This window comes from Crocuta crocuta, unplaced genomic scaffold (genome assembly GCF_008692635.1).
Source record: "Crocuta crocuta isolate KB4526 unplaced genomic scaffold, BGI_CrCroc_1.0 scaffold31, whole genome shotgun sequence".
NCBI lineage: Eukaryota > Metazoa > Chordata > Mammalia > Carnivora > Hyaenidae > Crocuta > Crocuta crocuta.
The window spans coordinates 4,173,728-4,200,525 of NW_027528362.1; the positions used below are offsets into that span (position 1 = coordinate 4,173,728).

At 38.3% G+C, this 26,798-nt stretch overlaps 1 protein-coding gene across 2 annotated transcripts in view; it reads left to right on the forward strand.

Annotated features, from left to right (window-relative positions):
• Positions 1 to 26,798, forward strand: part of PCCA (propionyl-CoA carboxylase subunit alpha) — a 402,236-nt gene that overhangs the window by 105,660 nt on the left and 269,778 nt on the right. For both annotated transcript variants that reach the window (XM_077753890.1, XM_077753889.1), the window contains 2 exons: positions 3,096 to 3,227; positions 24,354 to 24,390. In XM_077753890.1, the coding sequence (XP_077610016.1) occupies positions 3,096 to 3,227; positions 24,354 to 24,390 (169 nt within the window). The remainder of the gene's footprint in view (positions 1 to 3,095; positions 3,228 to 24,353; positions 24,391 to 26,798) is intronic.

The window sequence follows — 26,798 nt, forward strand, 5'->3', positions numbered from 1 at the left end:
TAGTGTAAAAACATTTTTTGTTTATTTTTTTTTTTTTTTTTTTTTTTTGGTAATTTTGCATTTTGGGGTGAGTAATTTTTCTCAAACAGAATGTGTGAGAAAAATCTAGTTAATCAGTGGTCCCTAGTTGTTGGGCTCTTGTTAATCAGAACTTTTACTTTATAATCATAATGTATTTTGGATGTTCTCATTTATGTTATTTCTTGAACTGTGTGGGTATTCTGATTACTTGATTACATTTATCTAGTATAGGGGTATTGTAAAACAGCATTTATAATAAAAATTCCTCCATCTTAGGAAGTAAAATTAGAATATGGAAAGACACTTGATAGTTGAAGTATGACTGTTTTCTCTTAGCATTTAGTGAGTTGCAGGTTTGGGATAAAGAGAAATGAATATGCTAATTGCTGTGGTCCACAATGTCTAGTTCATTGAGCTGGAGGCCAACAGTATGTGGAGGTGTAGGCCCACAATCACTTCCCCTCTTAGAGAGAAGCTCCACTTTTCGGGTGTTCTACATAATGGGGTTTCACAAAAGATTTTTTTTTAATTAAGAAAATAAGGTTCTCCTTTTAAAACTACAAACATTTGATGGAGAGGTATTTTATGAGCGCCTGTTTTGGTTGAAGAGGTTTCTTATCTAGCAATGTGCCATTTGTAACTGGGTTATTTGGGTTCCTGTGATGTATTTTGGGGTCCTGTGGACCTTGCTCTCATACTTTTCTAATGTTCTCTTTTTATCAGGACTTATGGTTAATAGATAAGAACTGATAGTTGAGGCATTCAGTTTGACATTTTACATTATTTTGTTTAATCCTTCAGTCAATCTTGCAAGGTGGTTATTATTCCCATTATCACACAAAGAAAAGGAGGCTTTATTATTTTAGAATCTAAAAATTCCCTTTTGTCTTCTTTTTGGACATGAGGGAAAGTATACATCTTGAATGTGAAGGCAACAACTTCTTTATGCATTTTATATGAGTGATTTCATCTACAACTTAAAATTTTTTCCTTTATTTAATGCCTTTGGAAATCCATATCTCAGCCTGGACTCATCTTAGAACCTCTAAACCTCTCTATCGACTTTCTGAATACTGTCTCATAGACCTCTCAGTTTAGCATGTGCTAACGTCCTCATCGTATCTCCTAATTTTATCTTTGTACATTCCTTTTGTTGATTCCCTGTTCTTCCAACCTTCTCCTCTTGGTGGGTGTAATCTTCTTGGTTTACGAGGACTGAGAGACCAATCCAAGCAACATACTGCAGTAGCCACTCTGGATAATGTAGGGAGAATGAAGCTTCTTTCCCAAGCCAAGTCTTTCAGACGCCAGTGCCAATAGAATACACGATTTGTTCTTTACACTGACCCAACCAAAGATCATGGGAGAATCAACAGGCATCTTACTCAGATGTTGCCCATCTTGGTTTTCTTTTTTTCATATTTAATCTTCATTCTTTAGCCAATAACCTCATCCTTTACTTCAGCAAACTTCACCTTTACTTTTCTAAACCATGCCCTTTGATGGCATTAATAACTACCTTGTATTTTGTTCTGTCCCTGATTAGTTCGTTAGCAAAACTCACTAGCATTTTGTTCATTATAGTACCATAAACACAGGGACGGGGGGAAATCTATTGCTGGGGAACTAAATGTGAATTATACAGAACAGTTATTGTTGAAACTGTAACTCTACCTGGTAAATTCCCACTGTATTCTTGATTCATTTCTTATAGTCACAAGGATGTAAACATTCTCTACTTTCTTTTGTCTATTTCCGTGAGGTGTCAGTGATCAAGTTTCTTTGAATTAGTGGATATCCTGTGGTTTTCATCCATGTTGTCCCCTACATTTAGCTCTAAGCCTGGCACAGAGTTGGTATTTAATAAAAAGAGGACATCCAGATGGCCAACAGACACATGAAACGATGCTCAGCATCCCTCCTCATCAGGGAAATACAAATCAAAACGACACTGAGATACCACCTCACGCCAGTCAGAGTGGCTAAAATGAGCAAATCAGAGAACTCTAGATGCTGGCGAGGATGTGGAGAAACGGGCACCCTCCTACACTGTTGGTGGGAATGTAAACTGGTACAGCCCCTCTGGAAAACAGTGTGGAGGTTCCTCAGGAAACTAACAGTAGAACTCCCCTATGACCCAGCAATAGCACTGCTAGGAATTTACCCAAGGGATACAGAAATGCTGATGCATAGGAGCACATGTACCCCAATGTTCATAGCAGCACGCTCAACAATATCCAAAACATGGAAAGAGCCTAAGTGTCCATCAATGGACGAATGGATGAAGAAGATGTGGTTTATCTATACCATGGAATACTACATGGCAATGAGAAAGAATGAAATCTGGCCATGTGTAGCAACATGGATGGACCTTGAGGGTGTTATGCTGAGCGAAATAAGTCAGGCAGAGAAGGACAAATATCATATGTTTGCACGTATAGGAGGATTAGGAGGAACTTAACTGAGGAACAAGGGGAGAAGAAGGGAGGAAATGGTGGGGGAAAGGGAGAGAGGCAAACCAGGAGAGACTCTTGAATGCTGACAAAAACTGAGGACTGATGGATGTGGGGGGGAGGGGGGATGGGCATGGAGGAGGGTACTTGTGGGGATGAGCACTGGGTGTTATGTGGAAACTAATTTGACAATAAACTATTTGTAAAAGAAAAAAAATAGATATTTGTGTTGAACTGGGCAGTGTGCTGCAGGGTATAGAGAATACAAAGATTTATAAGGTGTTTTAAAGGTGAACCTACTGTTTAGATTAGGTGGCAGGATACTGTATATAAAAAAATAACACCACAGAAGTTGCTTTTCCAGAGAATACTGTTAATATCAAGCAGGAATTCTTCTTTGTTGTTTTTCTTTGACCTGACTTTGTTTCCTATATCTTTGTGTGCTTTAACTATATACAGCATTATATATTTTAATATATTGGCTCAAATGCTTTCTTTTAGGTTGTTTTGGTAGGTAAAGGATTAGTAAATATACGTATGGGTTTTTCTTTTTATAAGGTTGTGACTCTGTATCAAGCACCGTAGTTTTTCTTATGAAATTTTACTTATATTTCTTTATAGGCAGCAGAAGATGTCATTTTCATTGGACCTGACACACATGCTATTCAAGCCATGGGTGACAAGATTGAAAGCAAATTATTAGCTAAGAAAGCAAAGGTTAACACAATCCCTGGCTTTGATGGAGTAGTCAAGGTGAGAAACTATTTTACTGAAATATACATGTCCTTAAATATTTTGTCAAAAGTGTAAGATAAAATGCAGTTATTGCTTTTATTGAACATATATGTGTAGGTTAAAATAAATCCGTGTTGTTGACACTGGTTTATTTCTTTAAAATATTGTACTTTTAAATAATCTCTGCACCCACCGTGGGGCTTGAACTTAAAACCCCAATATCAAGAGTCACATCTAGGCGCCACTGGATTATTTTAAATAGCATAAATTAAAAGGAGCACAGAGCCACTTAGGCATTGTATTTCATGATCAGTTTTTTTAAACTGAAGTATTGTTGACACACAGTGTTGCATTAGTTTCAGGTATACAACACAGTGATTCCATAACTCTATACACTATACACTATTCACCACAGTGTAGCTACCATCTGTCACCATACAGTGCTATCATAGTACCACTGACTCTATTCCTTCCCTGTGTTGTACTTTTTATCCCTGTGACTTACTCTGTACATGGAGGCTGGTTCTTCCCACCTCCCTTCAACCACTTGTCCATCCCTTAACCCCCTTCTGGCCACTATCAGTCTGTTCTTTGTGTTTATGGGTATGAATTTGTTTTGTTTTTTTTAGATTCCACATATAAATAAAATCATACGGTATCTGTTTTTCTCTGATGTATTTATTTCACTTAGCATTGAACCCTTTAAGTCTATCCATATTGTTGAAAATGGCAAGGTCTAATGCTTTTTTTAAGGCTGAGTAATAATCCCAGTATGTGTATATGTGTCTGTGTCTGTGTCACCTTTTTCTTTATCCATTCACCTATATACGGACACTTGGGCTGCTTCTATATCTTGGCTATTGTAAAAAAATGCTGCAGTAAACATAGGGGCGCATATATCTTTTTGAATTCATGTTTTCGTTTTGTTTGGGTAAATGCCTATTAGTGGAATCACGGTATCATAGGATATTTCAATTTAAAACTTTTATTTATTTTGAGAGAGAGAGAGAGAGAGAGAGAGCACGGGTGAGGCATGGGCGGGGTTAGGGGAGAGACTCCCAAGCAGGCTCTGCGTTGTCAGTGCAGAACCTGATGTGGGACTTGGACTTGTGAACCGTGAGATCATGACCTGAGTGGAAATCAAGAGCTGGACACTTAGCTGACTGAGCCACCCAGGCACTTCCATATCTTTTGTTTTTAAGGAACAAAAGATTTTTTATATTTTATATATTTTATATTTTATTTTTTTATTTTTTATATTTTAAGGAACTTCCATATCTTTTGTTGCAGTGATGGCACCAATTTACATTCCCACCAACAGTGAACAAGTGTTCTTTTTCCTTGATATCCTCACCAAAACCTGTTATTTATTTCTGAAACATTTAAAAAAAAATTTAATGTTTGTTTATTTTTGAGAGAGAGAGAGCATGAGCGGGGTAGGGACAGAGAGAGAGGGAGGCACAGAATCTGAAGCAGGCTCCAGGCTCTGAGCTGTCAGCACAGAGCCTGATGTGGGACTTGAGCTCACAAATTGTGAGATCATGACCTGAGCTGAAGTCAGACTCTTAACTGACTGAGTCACCCAGGCATCCCTGAAACTTTTTTTTTTTTTTAAGTTTACTAACTTAACTTTGAGAGAGAGTGCATGTGTGCACACAAGCTGGGGAGGGGGAGAGAGAGAGAATCCCAAGCAAGTTCTGCGGTGTCAGCATAGAGCCCAACTTAGGGTTTGAACTCACAAAGTAGGAGATCATGACCCAAGTTGAAATCAAGAATCAGACATTTAACTGATTGAGCCACCCTGGTGTCTCTATTTCTTGTCTTTTTGATTCTAGCTGTTCTGACAGGTGTGAGATGATACGTCCTTGTGGTTTTGATTTGCATTTCCCTGATGATTAGTGATGTTGACTATCTTTTCATGTGTCTGTTGACCATCTGTATTGTCTTTTTTAGAAAAATGCCTATTCAGTTCTTCTGCCCATTTTAATCAGATTATTGTTTTTTGGTGTTGAGTTGTATAAGTTCTTTATATATTTTGGATATTAACCCTTTATTGGATCTGTCATTTGCAGTATTTTCTCCTCTTTAGTCATGATCATTATTGACTCATAGGAAAACTGCTGGTGGTTTAAAAATGTTGTCTTAGATCTCTGGATTTCATTTAATGATGATACATATTTAATGTCTGAAGCATTATGATGTTCTCTGTGTATCTTTATGTTGAGCTTCTGTCCATATGCATAAAATATAAGTTATAACTGTGTTTCTAGTGGAGAGTGATATAGCTATGGATGATTATAGATCCCAAACATAATTCCTCAATAAGCAGCTTCAACAGCTGAAGGTTTCTAGGAAAGAAATGCAGAAATTGGAGTGAGTGAGTGTGTGTGTGTTTCCAGGGAAGTTATTATTATCATTATTTTTCTGATTAGAAGAGTGTCCCTAGTAGGCTTGAACTCTGTGATTTGACTTAGCCTGTAAAAACTTAAAATTTCAGTGTAAAATATGGTTAGTATCTGGGTGGGACAATTCTTTATTGTGCAGGAACCTTTCATGTGTTACAAGACAGTTAACAAGCTTGGCCCTTATTAATATTCTCAGCTTCTTCTCCATGTTTACCTTAATCTGTAGTCATCCTTTCATTTAATAATATTATTCTTTTTTTTTGTTATGAGGAAGAGGTATTGTCGTCCTCAATAGAGCCAGTTCTTCCTGTCAGGCTCCAGATGTATCCCTTTTAGACTTCATGGGCTATAATTTTTACTGATTATTTTTTCCCTCTTCCATATCTTTTTTTTTTTTTAATTTTTTTTTTTTAATGTTTTATTTATTTTTAGGAGAGAGAGAGAGACAGCGTGAGCAGGGGAGGGTCAGAGAGAGAGGGAGTCACAGGCTGAAACAGGCTCCAGGCTCTGAGCTGGCAGTCAGCACAGAGCCTGACGCGGGGCTCGAACCCACGAACTGCGAGATCATGACCCAAGCGAAAGTCAGACGCTTAACCGACTAAGCCACCCAGGCGCCCCTTCCCTCTTCCATATCTTAAAACTTGCCTTTCAGCTCCTTTCTTTTACCCTTGCTGGTAAAAAATCCCCAGTCAACATATGTACTTTCGGGCTAAGTGGGAAGCCGGTGGTCATAAACATGATACCCATGATTCCAGTTTAGTGGAAACTGGTGCTTCCAGTTTAGTGGAAAGAAATGTGTTCCTCTGCCTCCTGGAGCACAGTAAACCCCTGTTACTTCCTAGCTGTCACCTTAGTCATCTCTTCCCTTTCACAGCCACACATCTTAGAAGAATTGTCCTTACTCGCTTTCATTTCTGCACTTTTCACTCAGTCTTTAAGCTGTATGGTTTGGCTTCTTTCCTCATTCCCACTCAACTTTCTCTTGCAAAAGGCTACCAGCAACCTCTCCTTTTCTCTAAATTCAGCTTATAATTTGTAATCTTGATCTTCTCTCTATCTCTTTGAAGCATTTGAGTCTCTTGGTCATTTTTCCTTCTCAAAGTACTCACTTCTGGCACACTACGCAGTTCTGGTTTTGTTTTTGTATTTTTTGACTTATTTTGAATGCTTGTTCTTAGTTTTTATGCTGATTGTTCTTCCTATCTTTGTTCTGTAAATGTTGGTTTTATTTTGGGTTCTGAGAAGGAAATTTTTTCTTCTTGTACATATGTCCTGGGGCAGTCTTCCATCTGGAACCTGTTTGTATCTGTGCTAGCTCTTTCTGGATCTTTAGAACTGCACATGCAGGTGCTTCTGCAACAGTTCTACTTGATGCCTCTGAGGTACCTGGATAGTAACAAGTTAAAAGCTGAGCTCAGAATTTTCTCTCTTACCAGTGATTGGCAAGCTATGGCTCCAGCACACCTGATTTTAAATAAAATGTTATTGGCACAAAAACAGACACTCAGATCAATGGAACAGAATAGAGAACCCAAAAAAGGACCCACAAATATATGACCAACTCATCTTTGACAAAGCAGGAAAGAATATCCAATGGAATAAAGACAGTCTCTTCAGCAAGTAGTGCTGGGAAAACTGGACAGCGACATGCAAAAAAGTAAACCTGGACCACTTTCTTACACCATACACAAAAATAAACTCAAAATGGATGAAGGACCTAAATATAAGATAGGAAGCCATCACAGTCCTCGAGGAGAAAACAGGCAAAAAACCTCTTTGACTTCGGGTGCAGTAATGGCTTAGTTTGTCTTTAGTCCTTCTTTACATTCTTGTTTGAGTGAGTTGTGAAGTTCAGGTAGTCGTTTAGATGGGTTATTATGCACTGTGATCTATTTAGACCCAATACTTCCTCTGGTATAATTGTATTTTTTTTTTCTAACAAGAAATCTGGCCTTCTTGAAATCTTCAGTTTGGGCTTGATTTAGTCACACAGGTAGTAATGAGAGTCCAAACTACTTCTGTCTTGAAGATGAGTAGCAGAGTCCTCCGGAGTTTACGTATGTGGTCATTGGGAAAGCATATGACCTGGAAATTCTGTTTGTGTTGTACATTCTTTCTTATGAAGTCAGTGGATATAGTGTCTTGGAGGGAGAAGGAATGTTCCTTGAATCAAGGTCCAAAAGTGACAGTTGTGGGCTGGGACATGGGAAATTGAAGGGTATTAGAGATACTCATGATCTGAGTACTTTGTTGACTCTGAGAGCAAGCTTGTGTAACAGTGCTAGGGCTTAAAGTTACATTTATTACCTGTTATCACTAATTACTAATTAGTGAAACTTCTCCTTCTAAGTTGAGGGGCAAAATAGGAAATAGGTACTTGATTTGCTGTTCAACATTGCCTATTATATATATATATATTTTTTTTCTTCTTTTTCTTGGTTAGTACAGAACAATTTATTTTTTATTATTGCTTACAAAACTGTAGTTGTCTTTATCAAAAGATTGCTTTTAATTTCTGGAGTGGAAACATCTAGTTTTATCTGTAAGGCCGTCAGTTTATTCTGGGTCTTATTCTGCTTTTGTTTTCAGGCTCTTTCAAAAGGTATAGTATGTCATTAAAGATCAGCCTATATGACTATTTCCATCCCATTTTTGCTTGTTTATAAAATTTTCAGTTTCTGACTTAAGACTACTCACAAAAATCAAGGAGGAAAATGGATAACGACTGCTTCAGGGTCTTCTCCTGAATTCTATCTAAAGGTACTAAAGGGCCCTTCTCTGAAGTGCCCAGTCGATGTATCCTTTCTTTGCTAGCACAACTGGATTAGAGTCCAACTTATTTTCATAGGAAAGATTTTGGTTGTGTCTCCCAAGGACTTTTTCCATCAGTTCCAGTTTTTCTAAACCCCTCTGGTTTCCTGTGCAATTAGAGGAGTCTGAAGTCACTCTCAGGTCTTTCAGTTTTTCCCTTTCAACTAATATTTTTAAATCTGAGGTTGTTACTAGCAATATGAACGAACTGATACAAATCTTAGGACCCGAGATTATTTATACACTCCTCAGTTTCTTTGTAAATTTGTCTAATCTGTGTAAGCTTTGGAAAGTCTTTGGTAATACTTAGTTCAGAATGAGACCAAAGTTTTAATGTAGCCCTCAAGGCTGTCCCTGTTCTGTCAATAGCTTGATTTTATTTATTTATTTTTTAATGTTTTTATTTTATTTTCCAAGACGGGGAGGGGCAGAGAGAGTGGGAGGACAGAGAATCTAAAGCAGGCTCTGCGCTGACAGCAGGAAGCCTGATGCGGGGCTCAGACTCATGAATCATGAGATCACGACTAGAGGTGAGTAAGACACTCAACTGATTGAACCATCCAGGCACCCTGAGAGTAGTTTAATTTTGAAAGGTCATGTTGCTCTGAGGGTTTCTGGCCAGCTAGAAGATTAAGGGAGCAGGTCAGTAGAAGAAAGAGCAGATCAGGGGCAAATGGAGGAAAACAAGATGGAGGAAAAGGAATAGCAGGATGAAGACCATGAGGTTTGAGAGAGTTATAAGTTTTTCACATTTTTCATTTGTCTTTTCCTATTCTTTCCTCTTCCTATGAGCTTTGTTTTTCTCGTGAATTTTGTAAGGAAACAAATTTGGAATCTGAATTCCTTTTGGAGGTTTCCTCATTGCAATAAAAAAGTTGCAGAGCACTAGGTGTTTGAGTCTCCCTCTCACCTCAGGTGACTCTCAAACCATAATCAAAAGGTTACAAAAGAGGGGTGCTTGGGTGGCCTAGTTGGTTAAGCGCTTGACTCTTGATTTTGGCTCAGGTCATAATGCTGTCATGGTTTGTGAGCTCGAGCTCTGTGTTGGGCTCTGTACCCTCTCCCTCTGCCCATCCCCTGTGCATGCTCTCTTTCTCACAAAAATAAGTAAATTAAACTTAAGTGTTACAAAAGAGTCTACTATAATTCTGAATTATCCTAGGTGAGATTATGCCATTCAGAAGGATAAGAACATAAATTTAATTTCTGGATTTAGTACTTTAAGGAGAAGTCTGCCCCAGAGCATAGACTTGGCCTGAGATGAACCCATGTGGACCCTGTAATAATACGTCTCTAGCCTCCAGCCTAATGGTTGGCCATCTCTGATTGTAGACCTGGCAGTACGCAGTGTTGTGGTGGCTTAAGATTTGGAGGGGAGGTCTCTCGGATACCCAGGCTCTCATGGACAAAACAAGACCCAGAAGATTGTCAAGGTTTTATTATAGTTTTCAAAGCAAATTTTATCCTATTTAGGTACCAGTGTGATGAAACCTTCTGAATATAATGGCTTCTGGAGCTAGTACGATGGTGAATTTCTAGGTCCTATACTTGTCTTCCATATGGATTCTTTCTGTGGTCTAGAACAAAGCATGCTGAGGATATTTTATTACTAATAAGGAAGGTTTTGTTAATAAAAAGGAGGGCTTCTTCCAACAATAAACAGTTTCAAATCTAATCATAATATCAACAGATTCCTGGTTTCTAAGGTTCCTGAAAAGGAAATTGGAACTCTTCCCAAAGTAAGATTTTTCTCACCATTGTGTTTGGGGACACCCCTGGGTGGGGGCTCAGTGGGCATCCGAGGAGCACTACAGTTTTGGAATCTAGGGTCTTGAACAGAACTTAGTGGAACTTCCCAGATTGTCTCAAAGTGATGGTATCTTTAACTGCAGTAGGTAATAAAGTTGGTTTTGCTTGTTGGTCTTTTCAGAGAGGCTGCATTTGACAATGTGCATTTGAATTTGCAGCCTCTGTTAACTTGGAAAATAGGGAAAAGTAGCAAGTAGAAGAAAACTCCACTTATCTTTTCAGTTTTGTCTTCTTGTATGCTTTAGGTGATTTTTAAGGTCCAATCTTACTCTGAAATAATGGCAGATTTTCATTACCTGTGTGAACTTTACAGTTCTTGACACCTATTGTCTGAATTAGTTAAGCCACTAACGAACCTGTAGGTTATAGTTTTCTGATAAGCATTTGAAAATAATTTTTGGAATGCCCTTTTTGGCTGATAAAATTTTATGGTGGTTTTGTTTCCAGTTTGCTTTTCATTTTTGATATAAGAAGCTGTAAATATTTAAGTCTGGTTATTAATTTAGATTCCTTGTGTAGTAACTGTATTCATTTGGAACTACATTATTTTTCGCATTTTAAAGTTTAGATTTGTTGAGTAAAAGATTACTTTTAAGAGTATCTATGCAAATAGAGGTTTGCTTATGCAAATAAATCACATAGATTTTTGGAATAGCTTGTGGTTTTAGCAATTGCATAAGCAAGCAGTACTTTACCATTGAAAGAATATGTGTTAATTACAGATAATTCTATTTTCTTAAATCCATAGTTTCTTTTTCTTTTTTTCCTTTCTCTCTCTCTCTTTTTTAACTTGTGGTATTTTTAAAGCTAAATTTCTTTTTTTCTTGGCAACTGTATTATATTCTATATTTTTTCCCTAAGTAATTTTTATCTCTAACTTGAGTAAATTAAAAGCAATTTTTAAAAATGTTTTTTATTTATTTCTGAGAGAGAGAGAGGGGCAGCATGAGCAGGGGAGGGTCAGAGAGAGAGAGAGACAAAGAATCCGAAGCAGCCTCCAGGCTCTGAGCTAGCTGTCAGCACAGAGCCCAACGCGGGGCTCAAACCCATGAACCATGAGTTCATGACCTGAGCCGAAGTCGGACGCTTAACCGACTGAGCCACCCAGGCTCCCCTAACTTGAGTAAATTAATGTGATTTCAGTTCATTATATTTCTTTTTAAAACTTTTGTTCCTTTCCCATTTGAATATTCTGTTTTTCTTTTAAAATTTTAACATAATTTAAAAATAATTTTAATGTTTATTTTTGAGAGAGAGAGAGAACACAATTGGGGAAGGGGCAGAGAGAGAGAGAGAGACACAGTATCTGAAGCAGGCTCCAGGTTCAGAGCCTGATGCAGGGCTCAAACCCACAAACCATGAGATCATGACCTAAGCCAAAGTCAGACACTTAACCCACTGAGTCACCCAGGTGCCCCACATTCTTTTAAAATCTTTTGTATAGTTCTTAAGAATCTTCTGGAATGGTTTTCTTTATGTCTTGTTCTTGAGTCATCCTTTTGATTAGAGAGAAATTCACGTTGTTTTAAGGTATAATTCTCAAGTAGTCATCTGGTATCAAATAATTGCCTTTAACAAGTTCTGTTCTATTCAGCATCTTATTTTTTATTTTATTTATTTTTTTTATTTCTAGGAGAGAGAGAGACAGCGCAAGCAGGGGAGGGTCAGAGAGAGAGACAGACACAGAATCCGAAGCCGGCTCCAGGCTCTGAGCTGGCAGTCAGCACAGAGCCCGATGGGGGGCTTGAACCCACGAACTGCGAGAGCGTGACCTAAGCGAAAATCGGACGCTTAACCGACTAAGCCACCTAGGCGCCCCCTATTCAGCATCTTATTAACTTGACCTCAGGAGCTTGAGAGCAGTGAAGAGTGTATATTTCAAGCTGATAGAAGACAGGGTTTGGAACCCCAGCCCACTTGTTTAGCAAAGAATAACAAGCTACAGATCCTGATTTCAAAGAGCTTCAAGGCACCTTAGGGAAACCTACAAGTAGGCAACTTAATGTTTTAATATTCGGAGCTCAGAGTGCATGGGGTCCATGTAGGAGGGGCACTGAACCTAGTTTGAGGGCATCCTGTAGATCTGCCAATAGATACCTCAAGTTTGAACAGTAGTGAGTTAGCTGAAGAGTGAGGGTGTTGATGGGACACAGCTCCAAGGTCCATGAGAACATCTTATTGTGAAAGCTTAGAGCTCAGAGACAGTTGGAACTTTAGAAAACTGCAGGTCTGCACTGTATGAGGCTGTGGTAAGAGCAAGCTGGAGGGAAAATGAAGATCCAGGTACATGTGGCCTTGACTACTATGCGTCTGGTTTTGGAGTTTATTCTTAGGGCTTTGGGAGCCTCTGAATGGTTTCATGTGGAGAAGTGAACATGATAGAATTCTAGAATTAGAAAACATACTTTGGTTTGTGATGTGGAAAATGGATTGGAGCAGTGCAAAACTCGAGGCTGGTCAGTGAATTAAAAGTGTTCTTCCCCGGCAAGAAACGATAGGGGCCTAAAATAAAGTATTAGGAGGGAGCAGAGTAGATGGTGTGGAGGGCCTGGTGGAAGCTGAATTGATAGCTTATATGATCTGGTACATGTCAGGAGTGGGGCGGAGGGAGGGACCACCACTGATGAAATGGCTGCATTTGGTTGTGAATACCTATCAGAATTCTAATTTGGGAGTAAATTCATTAACCCTCTCTGAATTCCTATTGCCCTTTAAGAGAGAATACTAGGATTATTTACATCTCAGAGCAGAGTGTGGTAATTTGAGGTTTGTAAATTATGCAGTGTAGGTTTAAAGTAGTCATTGTTTTTGTCACCCAGTTAGCCACATTTTACAAACTGCACTCTTGTTTTAGCAGAAAGAGCCAAACGACAACAAAAACTAGCATGAAGGGAATCATTTAAAAAACCAAAAAATTGGAAAGCTGTGTCCTAGTAATTACAAAGTATAGACATCAGTATCGTTTTCTCCTGATAAACCATGAAGAACTCTCCTGATGCCTCAAAGGGTCTATATTTTTGAAAAAAGATTCAATTATGTTTATGGTGATAGTAATACTAGGAATATATACTCAAGTTTAGAAAGATTTGAAAGTATATTAAAACATAATCTTCTGCTTAACTCGGGGTTGTCTGGAAAACACAATCAGCTGGGACATATTTTCCTGAACCCAGGAGTGTTGAAAGTTTTGCTCTGCTTTATCCACAAATGCAGGATAGTTTGATGATGCTTTTTGTCTACAAATGTGCTTTTACCTATAATGTATTGAAGCATTGATTTCCGCCCCGCCCCCCAGAACAGTTGCTAATTTGTTATAGAACCAGCTGAGGAAAGGAAACTCTCAGTAAGTAGCTTCTTATGTGAATTAGTGGTAGGATTTGGATCCGTGGAGTATAGAGTTCAGGGTTGAGTGGGTGGTGATATGTAGCCAGGGGAAGTATGGTCTGAATCACCATAGAAGTAAATTGGGTGTTTAGCATCAATGATAAGGAATTGAATTTGCCTGTCCTTCTTACAGTTTTTGCTTCCCTTCCCTTCTTCCCTGCTCATCGGCAACAATGAGGACACAGAGCATCTGATCCAGGGGAGTGTCCTGGGGATGCAGGTGCACATTGTTTGTGGTATTGTAAAACCAGTAATAGTTCTGTGTCCTGCGGGTTCAGAGGCTGCATGAAGACCACAAGATATATTGTTATAGTACCAGGCTGGATCTCTCATGGAAAAACCAAGCGGCACTCGGAGACCTTGGTGGATGGTTTTATTTTATACCGGCGGGCTCAGAAGAGATCCTTCTCCAGAGATCTGAGGCCTGAGCACAAGCATGGGGGAAAGTTTATCGTTTACTTCACATTCTGCATTAGTAGTTAATTTGGCCTGCATGGCAAGCAGGGCAGGAAGAAGAACCTGGAAGAGGATCCTCTAAGCTAGAGACTAGAGCTTATGTTAGTCCCATTGGTCATCTTATGATGCATAACTTTAGTTATTTTCCCAACATTCCCCCCCATTTGATGCCTTTAAAAAAATATTTTTTAGTAGGCATCACCTGTTAGCTCTAGGGGTTGGTACCCTCGGAGCGCTAAGATGTGTGTTGTAGTTTGGTGTTTTTTCAATGAAGTATTTTCAATGAAGCATACCAGGGTGTGTAGGATGCAGGGGCCAATGGTCACAAGTAAAATTATGGAAAAGGAGGGGTCCTGTGAAAATAGGGAGCCTGGATGTCCAGTTTGTGGGGTAGCCTTTATTAGTCCACTTGTAAGGAACAAGTTCAGGGTTATGACACTGGTAAGGAGCAGGGGTTGACAGAGTTGCATCTGAGCCGCTGGTCCACACACTGATTCCTCAAGCTTCTGCTGTGCACAAGTCAGCCAGCTCATGGGGTGTGGCTTGAGCAGGGCTGAAGATCTCAAGGGCTGGTGTCTTTTTCAGGATCAGTTTAAGCCTGTTGACCGGGTCTGAGCCACTTTGCCAGGTTGAGGGCTCTTCGGAGTTAGCTTTCGTAGTCTCCTTCCCTGAGCTCTGGGGTCGGTAAGTGGTGTGCAGTTTCCAGGTAATGTTGAGGGACCTGGTCAGTGTTTGTATGACATCCACCACAAATGCAGGTCCATTGTGACTATGTATGGTTAAGGGCAGACCAAACTGAGGCATGGTTTCCCGTAGAAGAGCTTTGGCCACCTCACGACTTGGTTCTGTCCTGGTTGAGAAGGCTTCTACTCATCCTGAATATGTGCAGATTCTTACAAGGAGGTACCTGAATCCTTTACTTGGTATCTGTGAAGTCCATCTCCAAGTCTTCAAAAGGGGTGCCGGCGGCCCTCATCCTTTGAATAAACCCGATCTCCTGGGTTTAGATGGGGTGGGTTTCTAGTAACTGTCCGATCAGGTTTAGGGAGGATATGGTTTGTATATTTAGAGATTTATGAATTAGCCAGGCCTCAAGTGAATAGTAAAGCACTCTTTATCTGTTGATAGGTCTACAGTGAGAAAAGTCTTTGCATACTGTTGTTGGGGGGAGTCCATCCCATCTTCCAGTTGTTTCAATCATCATATGCCCACGGGGTCTTATTATTATCCCCACAGAATAACAAGCACAGAAGATTGTCTATACATGAAATACTGTGACAGTTTTTCTGAAGTTTACCTCAAGTTGTCTAGTTTAGGCAAACACCAAACATTTAAAGACAATCAGAACTACAATTTAAAATTCACAGTGGGGCATTGTTGAAACATAGTTTTTCTCTCTAAAAACCCCCATTTCCAGAGGTAGCCACATCGCGGCCAATGCATTAGAACAAGTCCAGTCTTAACAGCCTTGGCCTAATTATTTACATAGCTCAGCAAGAATAGCTACTGATTATGAGAATCTTTTAAAGTTTGCTTTGCTGGAACCTTTTATAAGGACTCTCCATATTGGACTTTTAGTAACCTCTCCAGGCCAGAAGCCAAGCCAAGTACCTCCCATCAGACAGTCCTGCAATACCTGTAGAATTGAGCAAATCCCTCTTCATGAAGTCCACAAGATATTCTGAGGCTCCTGTACCTGCCAGGAAGTGACCTTATTTACTCACCTAGGGAGGCTACTGGGAACTCTGTAAACAGGTATCAGGCCAACATTTCCAAGGGGCTTTATGGCTCCGTGTTTCATAAAGTCCACCTTAGTTCCTCAGAGCTGGCTGGTTATATCTGAGTCTATGCATGTCACTCTCAAATATGACATTCCAGTCAAAGCCTTGGTAAAATAACCAGTAGTTCTAATGGTGATCTGTTACAAGATGAACAGATTCTTACCAAACTTATGCAGACAATTGTAATTGCCATGAAAGAAAGAATACTCACTGAGAGTTTTTGAATTTCAGAGGGTTTAGGCAGAGAGAAGAGATAGATACTTCAGTTTACAAAGGAATACTTTATGACATTTCTGAATATCATAGATATCTTAAGAGAAAGTTTCCTTAATCTGGAAGAGCAAATATTAGAGAACCAGCAATATTTCCAACAAGAGTCACAAAACTATAATCTTGCTCAGTTCACTTAGTCCCATGTTCCTAATTCTTGTTCATTTTGAATGCAACTTTTTAGTTCTGAAATTCTTACCCATTTTAGTATTAACCTCAAAGATGTCGTATACCTGTATTTGTCCCAAAAGTCCTTTTTATAAATCTTCTTGAAGAAGAAACACATTTTGTGAGAGAGTAAGAACAGCTGTAAGTGATGGCATCTCAGAAATGGACACTGTTAAAGATTTGATGAGAGTCTATTATGATGTAATTGACAATGAAATTCAGTTATTTCTGTGACACATAACATTTCAAGTAATCAGAATATTAAGTGATGGCCTTATACCAAGACATTAAAACTTTAGGATTTGCATATATATTTGGGCAGCTGTTTTGGAATTACACAGCTTAATATTTACCTCCAGAGTGTTCCCAAGTGTGCAGTGACTTCAGAACCTGAATGTGGCTTCCTTCAAACTGGGTTTATAGGCTGGGATTACAGAATGAACCATAGGGATCATAATTGTTTAGGAGAATAGAGTCAAATGATATTGTTAGACCATTCATTTGTCCTTCTTCCTGATTTGAAGCCATCAGGAATACTATTGCTAATATTTTGTTTCCTTTAGTTTTATATTTTCTGTGTTTTCTCATTGTATTAACTTTCGATATGAAAACACATGTTCTTAAGTACTTAAATTAAAAATTGCGTAAGGGTATCAGTGGCATAAAATTGATTCCTTCTGTTGAAATTTTTGTATTTGACTTTTCTTTGATTTTCAGGGGATCATTGTCCCACCTGTTAGAAATCTTCTTTTAATAAATCATAAAATGTTATTATACAGAACACTTCTTGAATGCAATCTGCTGTCTTAATCCTTGTACTATTTTCACATATTTTATTGTATATCATATACTGCATAGATGTAGAAACTATCTTAAGAATGTTCTAGGGGTGCCTGGCTGGCTCAATCAGTAGATCATGTGACTCTTGATTGTGAGGTTTTGAGTTCCTGGGCTATGCTGGGTGTAGAAATCACTTTAAAATCTGAAATATAAAATCTTCAAAGGGCACGTAGGTGGCCCAGTTGGTTAAGTGTTCAACTTCAGCTCAGGTCGTAATCTCATGGCTCATGAGTTCGAGCCCTGCCTCGGGCTCTGTGCTGACAGCTCAGAGCCTGGAGCCTGCTTCAGATTCTGTCTGTCCCTCTCTCTGCCTCTCCCCCACTCATGCTCTGTCTCTCTCTCAAAAATAAATAAGCATTAAAAAATTGTTTTAGAGAAAAGAATGTTCTAAAGTTAAAAGCAGAAGCAATTCTTTTCCTTCAAATGTTGCCAAATTGGATTTGTGAAGAAGTAATGATGGTTTGCTTAAAAGGGATTTATTTTATATAAATAAAAATGAAATATATTTGATAAAATAAAGTTTAATACTTCTTTCACATTTTTATTAAAGTTGAATATCTGTTGTTTTCTCCTACATTTTAGTATAGTGTAAACTTGTGGCTCTTCAATTTGAAAAGTTACTGCCATGTAAAGTTTTATCACTTATTTATATATTTGGAAAGTTTATTTATTTATTTTGAGTGGATGAGAGAACAGGAAAGGCAGAGAGAGAGAGAGAGAGAATGAATCCCAAGCAGGCTTCCCACTATCAGTGCAGAGCCTGATGTGGGGGCTTGAACTCATGAACTGTGAGATCATGACTTGAGCCAAAACCAAGAGTCAGATGCTTACCTGACTGAGCCACTGTGGGGGCTTGAACTCATGAACTGTGAGATCATGACCTGAGCCAAAACCAAGAGTCAGATGCTTACCTGACTGAGCCACCCAGGCTCCCCAAAAGTTTGATCTTTTAAATTAATGAAACATTCATTTAAGATTACAGCTTGGGTAGCACTGTTTTTTGTTTTTGTTTTTGTTTTTGTTTTTGTTTTCCCCTCTCTTAAAGAGTAGGTTTTGTGAAACCCAAGTTGCAAACATTTGAAGTTGCAGCTTGTGGTAAGAGAAGCGCTTGACTGAGGCTAAACAGGCAGATACATACGGGCTCGATTTTGCCCAGTGACAACAGTACTTCATTGAGTGTGCTTTGTGTTAAACTGAAGCAAAACCCAAGCCCGTCTCGTTTTTCAGCTCCTGCTCTGAACTACCGTGTGGTGCTACCCTTGCTATCTATGACTTAGATGTGTGGATTTGAACAATGACATCTCCTTGGTTAGAAGTTTGTTTGCTTCAAACCCAGATGCTCTGGACCTGAGCCCTTCTGTTGGAGCTGGCGCCCTACTGCTCCAGGCTGGTTTCTGTGGAAGCTGATGCATGACTGTTCATTCAACAAATAATGTGTTGATGTATTGACTTGCTGAGCTCTGGGGATTTCGTAGAGAGCAAGCCAGACCTCGTCATTGCTGTCATGCAGATTCAGTGATGGGGCTGTCATAACTGAAGGACAGAGTGTAGTATCACACAGCAATGGCACCTAACCTGGTGTAGGAAGGCTGGAGAGGCTTTCTAGAGAAAGTGAGATTTAGGTGAGATGTGAAGTATACCCCTGAGTTTGAGAGAAAGTGGGAATTTTTCTCTCATCTGGACTACAGCTTCTCAGCTAAAGTCCTCACAGCCCTCTTGCCTCTCTCTATAAACTAGTCATGTGGTCATCGGTTCAGTTAGTCTTTTCATTCAACAGCTGTTTATTGAACGGCTACAATGTGTCAGGCAGTTGTAGGCATTTAAAATCTATCACTGACCGGTTAGCGATTTCTGCTCTTAGGGAGCTTGTGTTGTAATGTGGTAGGGAAATGAAGAGCATAGACAGTACTCACAGTGATGAGTAAATTATAAGCTCTGATTCTTCAAAATGCAGCCATGGTGAGGACTCTTCGTTTTCTTGCTCTTAGGCTGAAGTTCAGTGTCTTTATCATGGTCTGTGGCAGCTCTGCTTCCCTGGGTGGTTGGTTTACTCTTCAGGCCCCAACCCCACTGACTCTGTCCCACCCTGCTTTCTGTCATTTGTTAGGTCCCTCTTCACAGTCGCAGCATCTGAGAAGTTTCCTGGAACTCTGTTTTTAACTTAAGATTCCCCGTGGTCACACTCCCTTTTCACTTCTGCATAACATGCATCTCAATGATGATTTCTTAGCCACTGTGTGTCATGTAAGGGTCTGTCTTTTCCACTAAACTATAAATTACACAAAGGCTGGGATGTGGGGCCTGGAATGTGGCATATAGTATAAGAGTTGGAGTAGTGGAAAGAGGTGGAAGAGAAGGGGGTTTCTGGCTGAGCCGAGGAGGAGGTGTAAAGGCTGGGCAGCTGGAGGAATGTGTGTGTGGGCTTGGGGGTGGGAAGGAAAGCAGAGGTAGGCAGGGACTGGGGACCGGGCTGGTGGCGTCGGCAGCTAGGATCCACTACCGACACAGAGTCAAGGAATTAAAGTTTGGTTCTAAGGCAGTGGGGAGTCATGAAAAGTTTAAGCACATTTTGGGAATACTAGTTTGTTTTGATAACATTTAATGTCTTGGAAGTTATTAATTAGATTGAATAACACCTTCAAGTGTGGCTGATTTAATTTTTAAATCGTGAAAGTAGTATGAAGCATAAAATTTTTATCTTACTGGTGATCAAGTTAAACGTGTACCCGAGAGTCTGTAACCATAAGTCAGAGTTGCCCCTTCTCCAACTCTTTATCCTACTTTCGAGCAGTAACTCAAGCTGAGGTGTTTGAATGTGTCCATACATGAACTTTGATGAGTGTTCCAAGGTATTTTCTGTCTTAATGTAGATAAGGTCATACTATATACATTATCTTGCAACTTGCTTTCCTCCATGGTGCACACTATATTTGGTGCATTCTTAAAGTGGAAGTGTTATCTTCCTAAACCCTAGTCCTAATTCTTTGGCCCAGAGTCAAGGCATTTGGAACTCTTGTCCTGAGTCCCAAAATGTTCTGCTGGAGACGCCATGCCTTCCACTGGACTTTATACTGTCCTTTTCTGCCACTTTTTATCTTCAATTTTCACCTCACAGACCTGGTTTCTAGAACATAGGAAATGGCTTCCAAATTTGGGGTTTTGTTCATGTTGTTCCTTCTGTCTACACTTTATTCACCCTAATCTTCCCATGGCAGTGACTTTTTTTTTTCTTCAGGCTTTAGTTTATATTTTACTTCAGAAAGATCCTTTTTTTCCCTCTTTTTAATATATTAAGTAATCTCTACATCCGCTGTGGGGCTTGAACTGGCAACCCCTGGATCAAGTGTCACACGTTGTACTGACTAAAGCCAGCCAGGGACCCCCAGAAGGATCCTTTCTGAGCAGTCTGTCTAAAACATGTTCTCCCTCTCTGTCTTCCTCAGTACTATTTGTTCCCATGTGTCATTATTTCATTTCTCTGTTGATTTGTTGGCTCTCTTTCAGTTTCCCTTATTAAATAAGTCTGTAAGTTCTGTGGGTGCAAAAACTATTTAATGTAGTATTACATATGGATCAACCTCACCTTTTTTTTTTTTTTTTAAAGTTTTTATTTATTTTTGAAAGAGAGACAGAACACAAATGGGTGAGGGGCAGAGAGAGAGAGAGAGAGAGAGAGACAGAATCCAAAGCAGGCTCCAGGCTCTGAGCTGTCAGCACAGAGCCCAACGCGGGGTTCGAACCCACAAACCGTGAGATCATGACCTGAGCTGAAGTCAGACGCTTAACCGACTGAGCCACCCAGGCGCCCCAACCTCATCTTTTAAAACTTACCAAAGACTATAGCATATTCCATTTCATGTATGTATCCCTTTTGGTATCAGTCCCTTACTGAAACCCTTTAAAATTGTTTTTCTGATTTCCTTATCTAAACACCAGCAACAAATTAAAAATAATTTGTTTATATATATATATCTCTCTGTGTGCATGCATGTGACTATGTATATAGAATAGCTTCTTAAAAATGAAATTGCTGGTTTGAAAGAATTAAGTCTTCAAACTTTTGATAGATAATTGTATGAAAATCTTTTTAAGAACTGTCAGTGTCAATAGTGGGAGTCCTGTCTGTTTACCTTCATGCCTTCACTGCTGGCTGTTGGCAGACCCTGGCAGGTTGACCGCAGCATTTCCTTGTTTGAGCTTGTACGTCTATAGTTATGACTGCAGTTGAATATATTTCATATGTTCCTTTGGATATCATTTTATGGAAATTTCTCATTTATTCTTTTGGCCATTTTTTTTTTGATATTTGTTGGTCTTTTTCTTGTTGATTAGAGGTTTTTTATTGAAAAATGTTTTTCTGGGGTGATTGAATGGCTGAATCAGATCATGATCTCACGGTTTGTATGTTCGAGCCCTGTGTCAGGACTCTGTGCTGACAGTGTGGCGTCGATTTGAGATTTTCTCTTTCTCTCTCTCTCTCCAAATAAATAAGCTTAAAAAAATTTAACGTTTTCTATCTATAGTCTTTATAGGAAAGTTATACTGTGTGAATAGTCAATGTTGTTGAATTTTAATCTCTTTATATAGCCTGATAATAGCTAAATGTGCTAAAAGAATATATTGGAGATGAATGTATGTAATAGTGTATTTAATGAGTGTTTTTCTTTTTGAAACTGATAATAATTTTTAAATGTCCAATATATAATATGTCCTGAATAAAATATCTTGGGATAAATGAATGACAAGTGAAAAATGAATTTTTAAGGCAGTTTGATTTTTACTTGGAAGTTCATTTAGTCAAATTTGCTTTTCATAGTAGGAAAAAATTGTTTTTAAGAGTTTTCAGATAAAAATACAGGTTGCCCAGTTAAACCTGAATCTTAGATAATGATTTTTTTAATGTTTATGTATTTTTGAGAGAGAGAAAGAACAAGAGCAGTGGAGGGGCAGAGAGAGAAGAGGCACAGAGAATCCCAGGCAGGCTCTTATGCCATCATCACAGAGCGGGATGTGGGGCTTGAACTCACAAGTTGTGAGATCATGACCTGAAGCTGAAACCAAGAGTCGGACGCTTAACTAACTGAGCCACTTAGGCGCCCCAATAATGACTTTTTTAAAAGTATGTCCCAAATTTTGCATAAGACATCATAGTAAGGGAGTGTAACGTACTTATTAAGTTAAAAGACAAGATTGTTTTTCAGCTGTTTATGGAAATGTTGGATTCCTGACAGTCAACATTTTTTTAGACGTTTTGCTTTGTGTAAATAGATATCTCTTTATATATATGTATATTTATGTATATCTATATCTTTATAGATATACATACATCTATAATGTGTATGTAATAAATATGAGTAATGAATTCTGTGCATTATCTTTTAACATTTGCCTATTTGTCAGTTCTTTCAAGGTAACGGACTTTTGAGACAGCAGTTTATTCTCTCTCAGAATATCTTTTGCAAATATACTACTACACATTTGAAAGAATAGACATGTTAAAAGTTTCCTTCTAGGCTTTTTATAATCCAGTCTCCATCAGCCAGCGCTCTTCCTGTATTTTGTTCGTGAGGCACTAATTGTCTGCATTTGGCAGGTTTAACACTTCCTGACAGAGAGGCTATTAAGGGGAAGTATTCTCCAATAACTGTCACTGGCTTGAACAAAGAACCTTCAAACTCAATGTGTGGAAACCACTAACATTCTTAAATGACGCTTTTCATGGATTTTTATCCCTTTAAGCTAAAATTTGGAGAATGTAGGGTCAGTGAAAACAGCAAGGTGTAATAAAGCAGTAAACCTTGATTTTTTGGGGGGAGAGTAGAGTGGGAGGTATAGATTTATCTCTGACTTGAAAACAATTGTTATTTGGAAAATCTCATTAGCAGATGTGACTGCTTGGACTAAAGAGAGAGAGAGAGACTTAAAACTGATGTTGCTTTCAGGACTGCTTTGAACTTAACAAGCACCTATTTGTGGAGCAGACTGGCTAATGAAAGGAAATTAAATTTTTCTGACAACTTCCCCTGCCAACCTCCTTAGTCAGGGGATGTTATTAGGTACTGAAGACTTTTAAGGAAGATTTTTTTTTATTAGACATAAATGAACCAGTTATAAACATCCCCCGCCCCCTCCTTTTGGGGGAGGATTCTGACATGGTTACTCTACATTTTTAGATTACTAGCTGAAAAGCTTAAATTTACCAGCATTCACTTTAAAATATTAAAGTTCTTTTTGAAAAATTCAGGCCTTCTTACTAGCTAATGGTTTCAAAACTATTGTCATTCCTTGTGATTAGTTTACATCACTGAATTGTAAAGAAAAGTCAGATTTACCAGGGAGGCTTGAATGTAACCCCTTCTCTTCAGCTTTCTGTCTACTGTTCACGGGGAGACGTATCAGGAATGTCCTGTGCTGGGCCAGTTAGGGGAGAGTTACTGATCAGTGAAATGTTAAGATTCAAGGGAAATTTTTTTCCTTTCAGTTGCATTGGTTGATAATTAGCAATAATCCTTACATATATCAACTCTTACCTTGTACTGTTTATGAAGGCATTTGCTTTCCTTGGCTTTTTTGAAGTTTTCCCTCACAAGTTGGTTCATGGAATTTAAGGTTTTAAATTACTGATCATAACAAGATGTAAAGATAAAGTATGTACCTGAAAAAAAGGATGAAATAAAAAAGAAAAAGTAAGGGAGACTACTAAAGTAATCTTTTGGGGATCAATTGGCAATTCCTAGAAATACTGGAAATTTACTTTTTTTATTTCTGGAAAATCTTGAGCCTCTCCCAAACAATAGAGAATCAACTCCCCCTGCTGACAGAATTCAGGAAAACATGACATGTAAATATCAGAGAGACAGGAAAAAGCTGGTTGTAGACAAGCTTTAATGATCTGATTTATGATTCCGTATTGATTGTAAACATCTAAATTCTGCTGTTAAATTCCAGCAACTGCACCAAATCATTCGGCAATTCTGGTAGTGCTTCCTGCCAGCTCATTTCAAACTGCTTTGAGTTTCTTAATATAATAATGATGAGGTAGAATTTACATTCCACTTATGGTATTAATTTTACATTTCTCTGAAAGAAAAGAGTTAGAAGGTTGTAAAATTGAACATTAAATGAATCCGAGGAGACAGTAGTGCAATATATGACTGCCCTAAAGACATTGTGCAATGGCTGATGGGATTAATGTTGGGTCTCATTTCCTGGTTTTACAGGATGCAGATGAAGCTGTCAGAATTGCAAGGGAAATTGGTAAGTTCTTAAATTAACTTTGGTAGAGTTTCTGTGTCTTTCAGCAGATACGGTTGAGTAAACATGTAATAAGTAACCCCATAGAGCAAATAATATTTTAATACATTTAGGATTCTGATTACTTGTCCCTTTGGAAGAATTTATCAGCTGAATTACCATATTACTAAGGTGGACTTTAAAGAGTAATTTGACTTTTTAATTAGAGCTCTTTTGTAAGTTGAAATCACTGGCTAATTAAAAGAAGGAATTGTCTTAACTCTTGAGATTGGATATAATGTAAATTTTACATACTTAGCTGAATACAACGTATTAAAGTTAAAGACATTGATGGTTAAAATGAAGATTACACATTTGACAAGGCTCTTCAAGTTTTTACCTTTTCCTAAGATGTTTTAATAATCTTGCTAGGAAACAGAATGTGAGAAATCAGAACTAAATATTCTAAGTTGGAGTAAAAGGTAAACTGAAGGACATTTTAATGACTGTTTTACTTGATTGTTTTAGGTACAGTTATACTTGGGGCAGGGCTTATCAACTTGTTATTTAAAAAAATATTCCTTATTGCTCATGATAACTATTATATTCTCAGTATCTGCCAATTAAAAAAATATGTGAAGGCAAATTGTTATCATGGATTAGTGGTGGTATCCAGTTACTTTACAGTTGTATTAATCAAATTAGTATTTGTATACATTTGCAGAACTTTGTAGGGTTGTGAGAGAAATCTGACAATGCTTGGCCGGTCAGGAAATCTCACCTTCTTAGCATTCCTACGTGGACGGGGCCAAACTTTTCAGCATCCCACATTAACATTTCTTTAGTCCTCTTTTCTCATTAAGATCCGTTGTTTGGAATTGTTTTATCCACTGGGAGAACATTTGACTTGGGAGTATTTAAATAGTTGTGATACATGGTATATACTTCTTATTTCTGAAAGTAACCGATTGCGTTAGTAAATACATTCTTTACAATTTGCTCAGGCTAGCTGAGCATTTCTTGAGTGATCTGGAAAGAAAAGTTCTTGAGTGATCTGGAAAGTTGTTGGCTCCTTGTGTCCCTGTTTCTAATTGGGTATGGCTAAATTATTTAGGTTTGGCTCATGGTTACGTGTGTTTTGTTGTTTATTTGTTTTGCAAACATAGCTGCTACTGATACAGATTTGGATTTTAGACCAGGTCTTAGAAAATCTTGTTTTATCTGACTGTAACATCTCTTCCTTAATCATTTCTTCGGACACATCAACATTCTCAAAAACAAAACAAAACAAAAACAAAAACATTTCAGCATTTCACAGAAGGATTTGCTAGATTCCTGAATAAGTTGGACTATGTGGAACTGATTCATGGTTTATTTCTTGGAGAAAATCAAAAGCATCTCCATTAGGAGACTTTCTCATGAAGTAGTTTTGACTTAATTCTGCTGTATGCTTGTAGATTACAGTCGACTATTTAGATAGTATTGTTATTAACTACGTAATAAGATGCAGTAGTACAATTAGCGCAAGAGTATCTACATGAAAAGAACAGATTATTTGGATGAATTTAGAGAAATGAAAGGGATTGGAAGGAGATCATGAGTTACATTGGCCATATTTCGGATTATGAATCTGCGCTTCTTGGGTATTTCCTTTGTGTAAATGGCAGTCTGCAAATGCCTTTGCTTGCTTTCCTTATCTTGTCTTTTACATTTTCTTTTCTATTTTTTTCAAATCTGTGACCTTTAAAATAATCAGTTCTCATCACTTGGCTTTCTTCCCTTAATATTTTAATGCTCTGCTTTGGTCCCTTTTGAGTTTACTGGGGAAGTTACCAAATTCCATCTCAGGCTCTTTTTTTTATATTTCGGCGCAACCTTTATGACTCCTTCCTCTCTTCTATCTTCTCATCCTTCTCCAGTTATTCCTTTTCATTTGTGAAATAAATGATCGTAATCATGGCTGTGAAGTCTAACGGTGCTAGTGTTTTGCTTATGCTGAAAGAAAGGGAAGCCATAAAATTTGAGGTGAAATAAAACATAATAAAGAACCAGGGTCATCAGCCTATTATAAAGCTTTTGGAATTTCCCTGAAAACCCCCTTGAATCACCACGGAAACCTCCCATAAAACTGTTTTCCTGAAGTGCCAGCTTCTAAAATAAATGAAATTACATATTATTAGTCCCTCGGTATTCTGTATTCTTTGGTGATTCATCAGTTTAGTTTTCTACTCATTTTATTGAGATCTGTCACACTTTAACTACATTATAATTTGGATGGGCCTTGGTTAACTCATCAAAGAGTTGAATTAAACATTGGTTCTACGGAAAAATATGCTCCTAGTTCTAAACAACTGAATTATAATCACACCTTTGAAACTGTCCATTTATAGGTAGCAGATTGACTATGTCATATATACCTATTCACACATTTT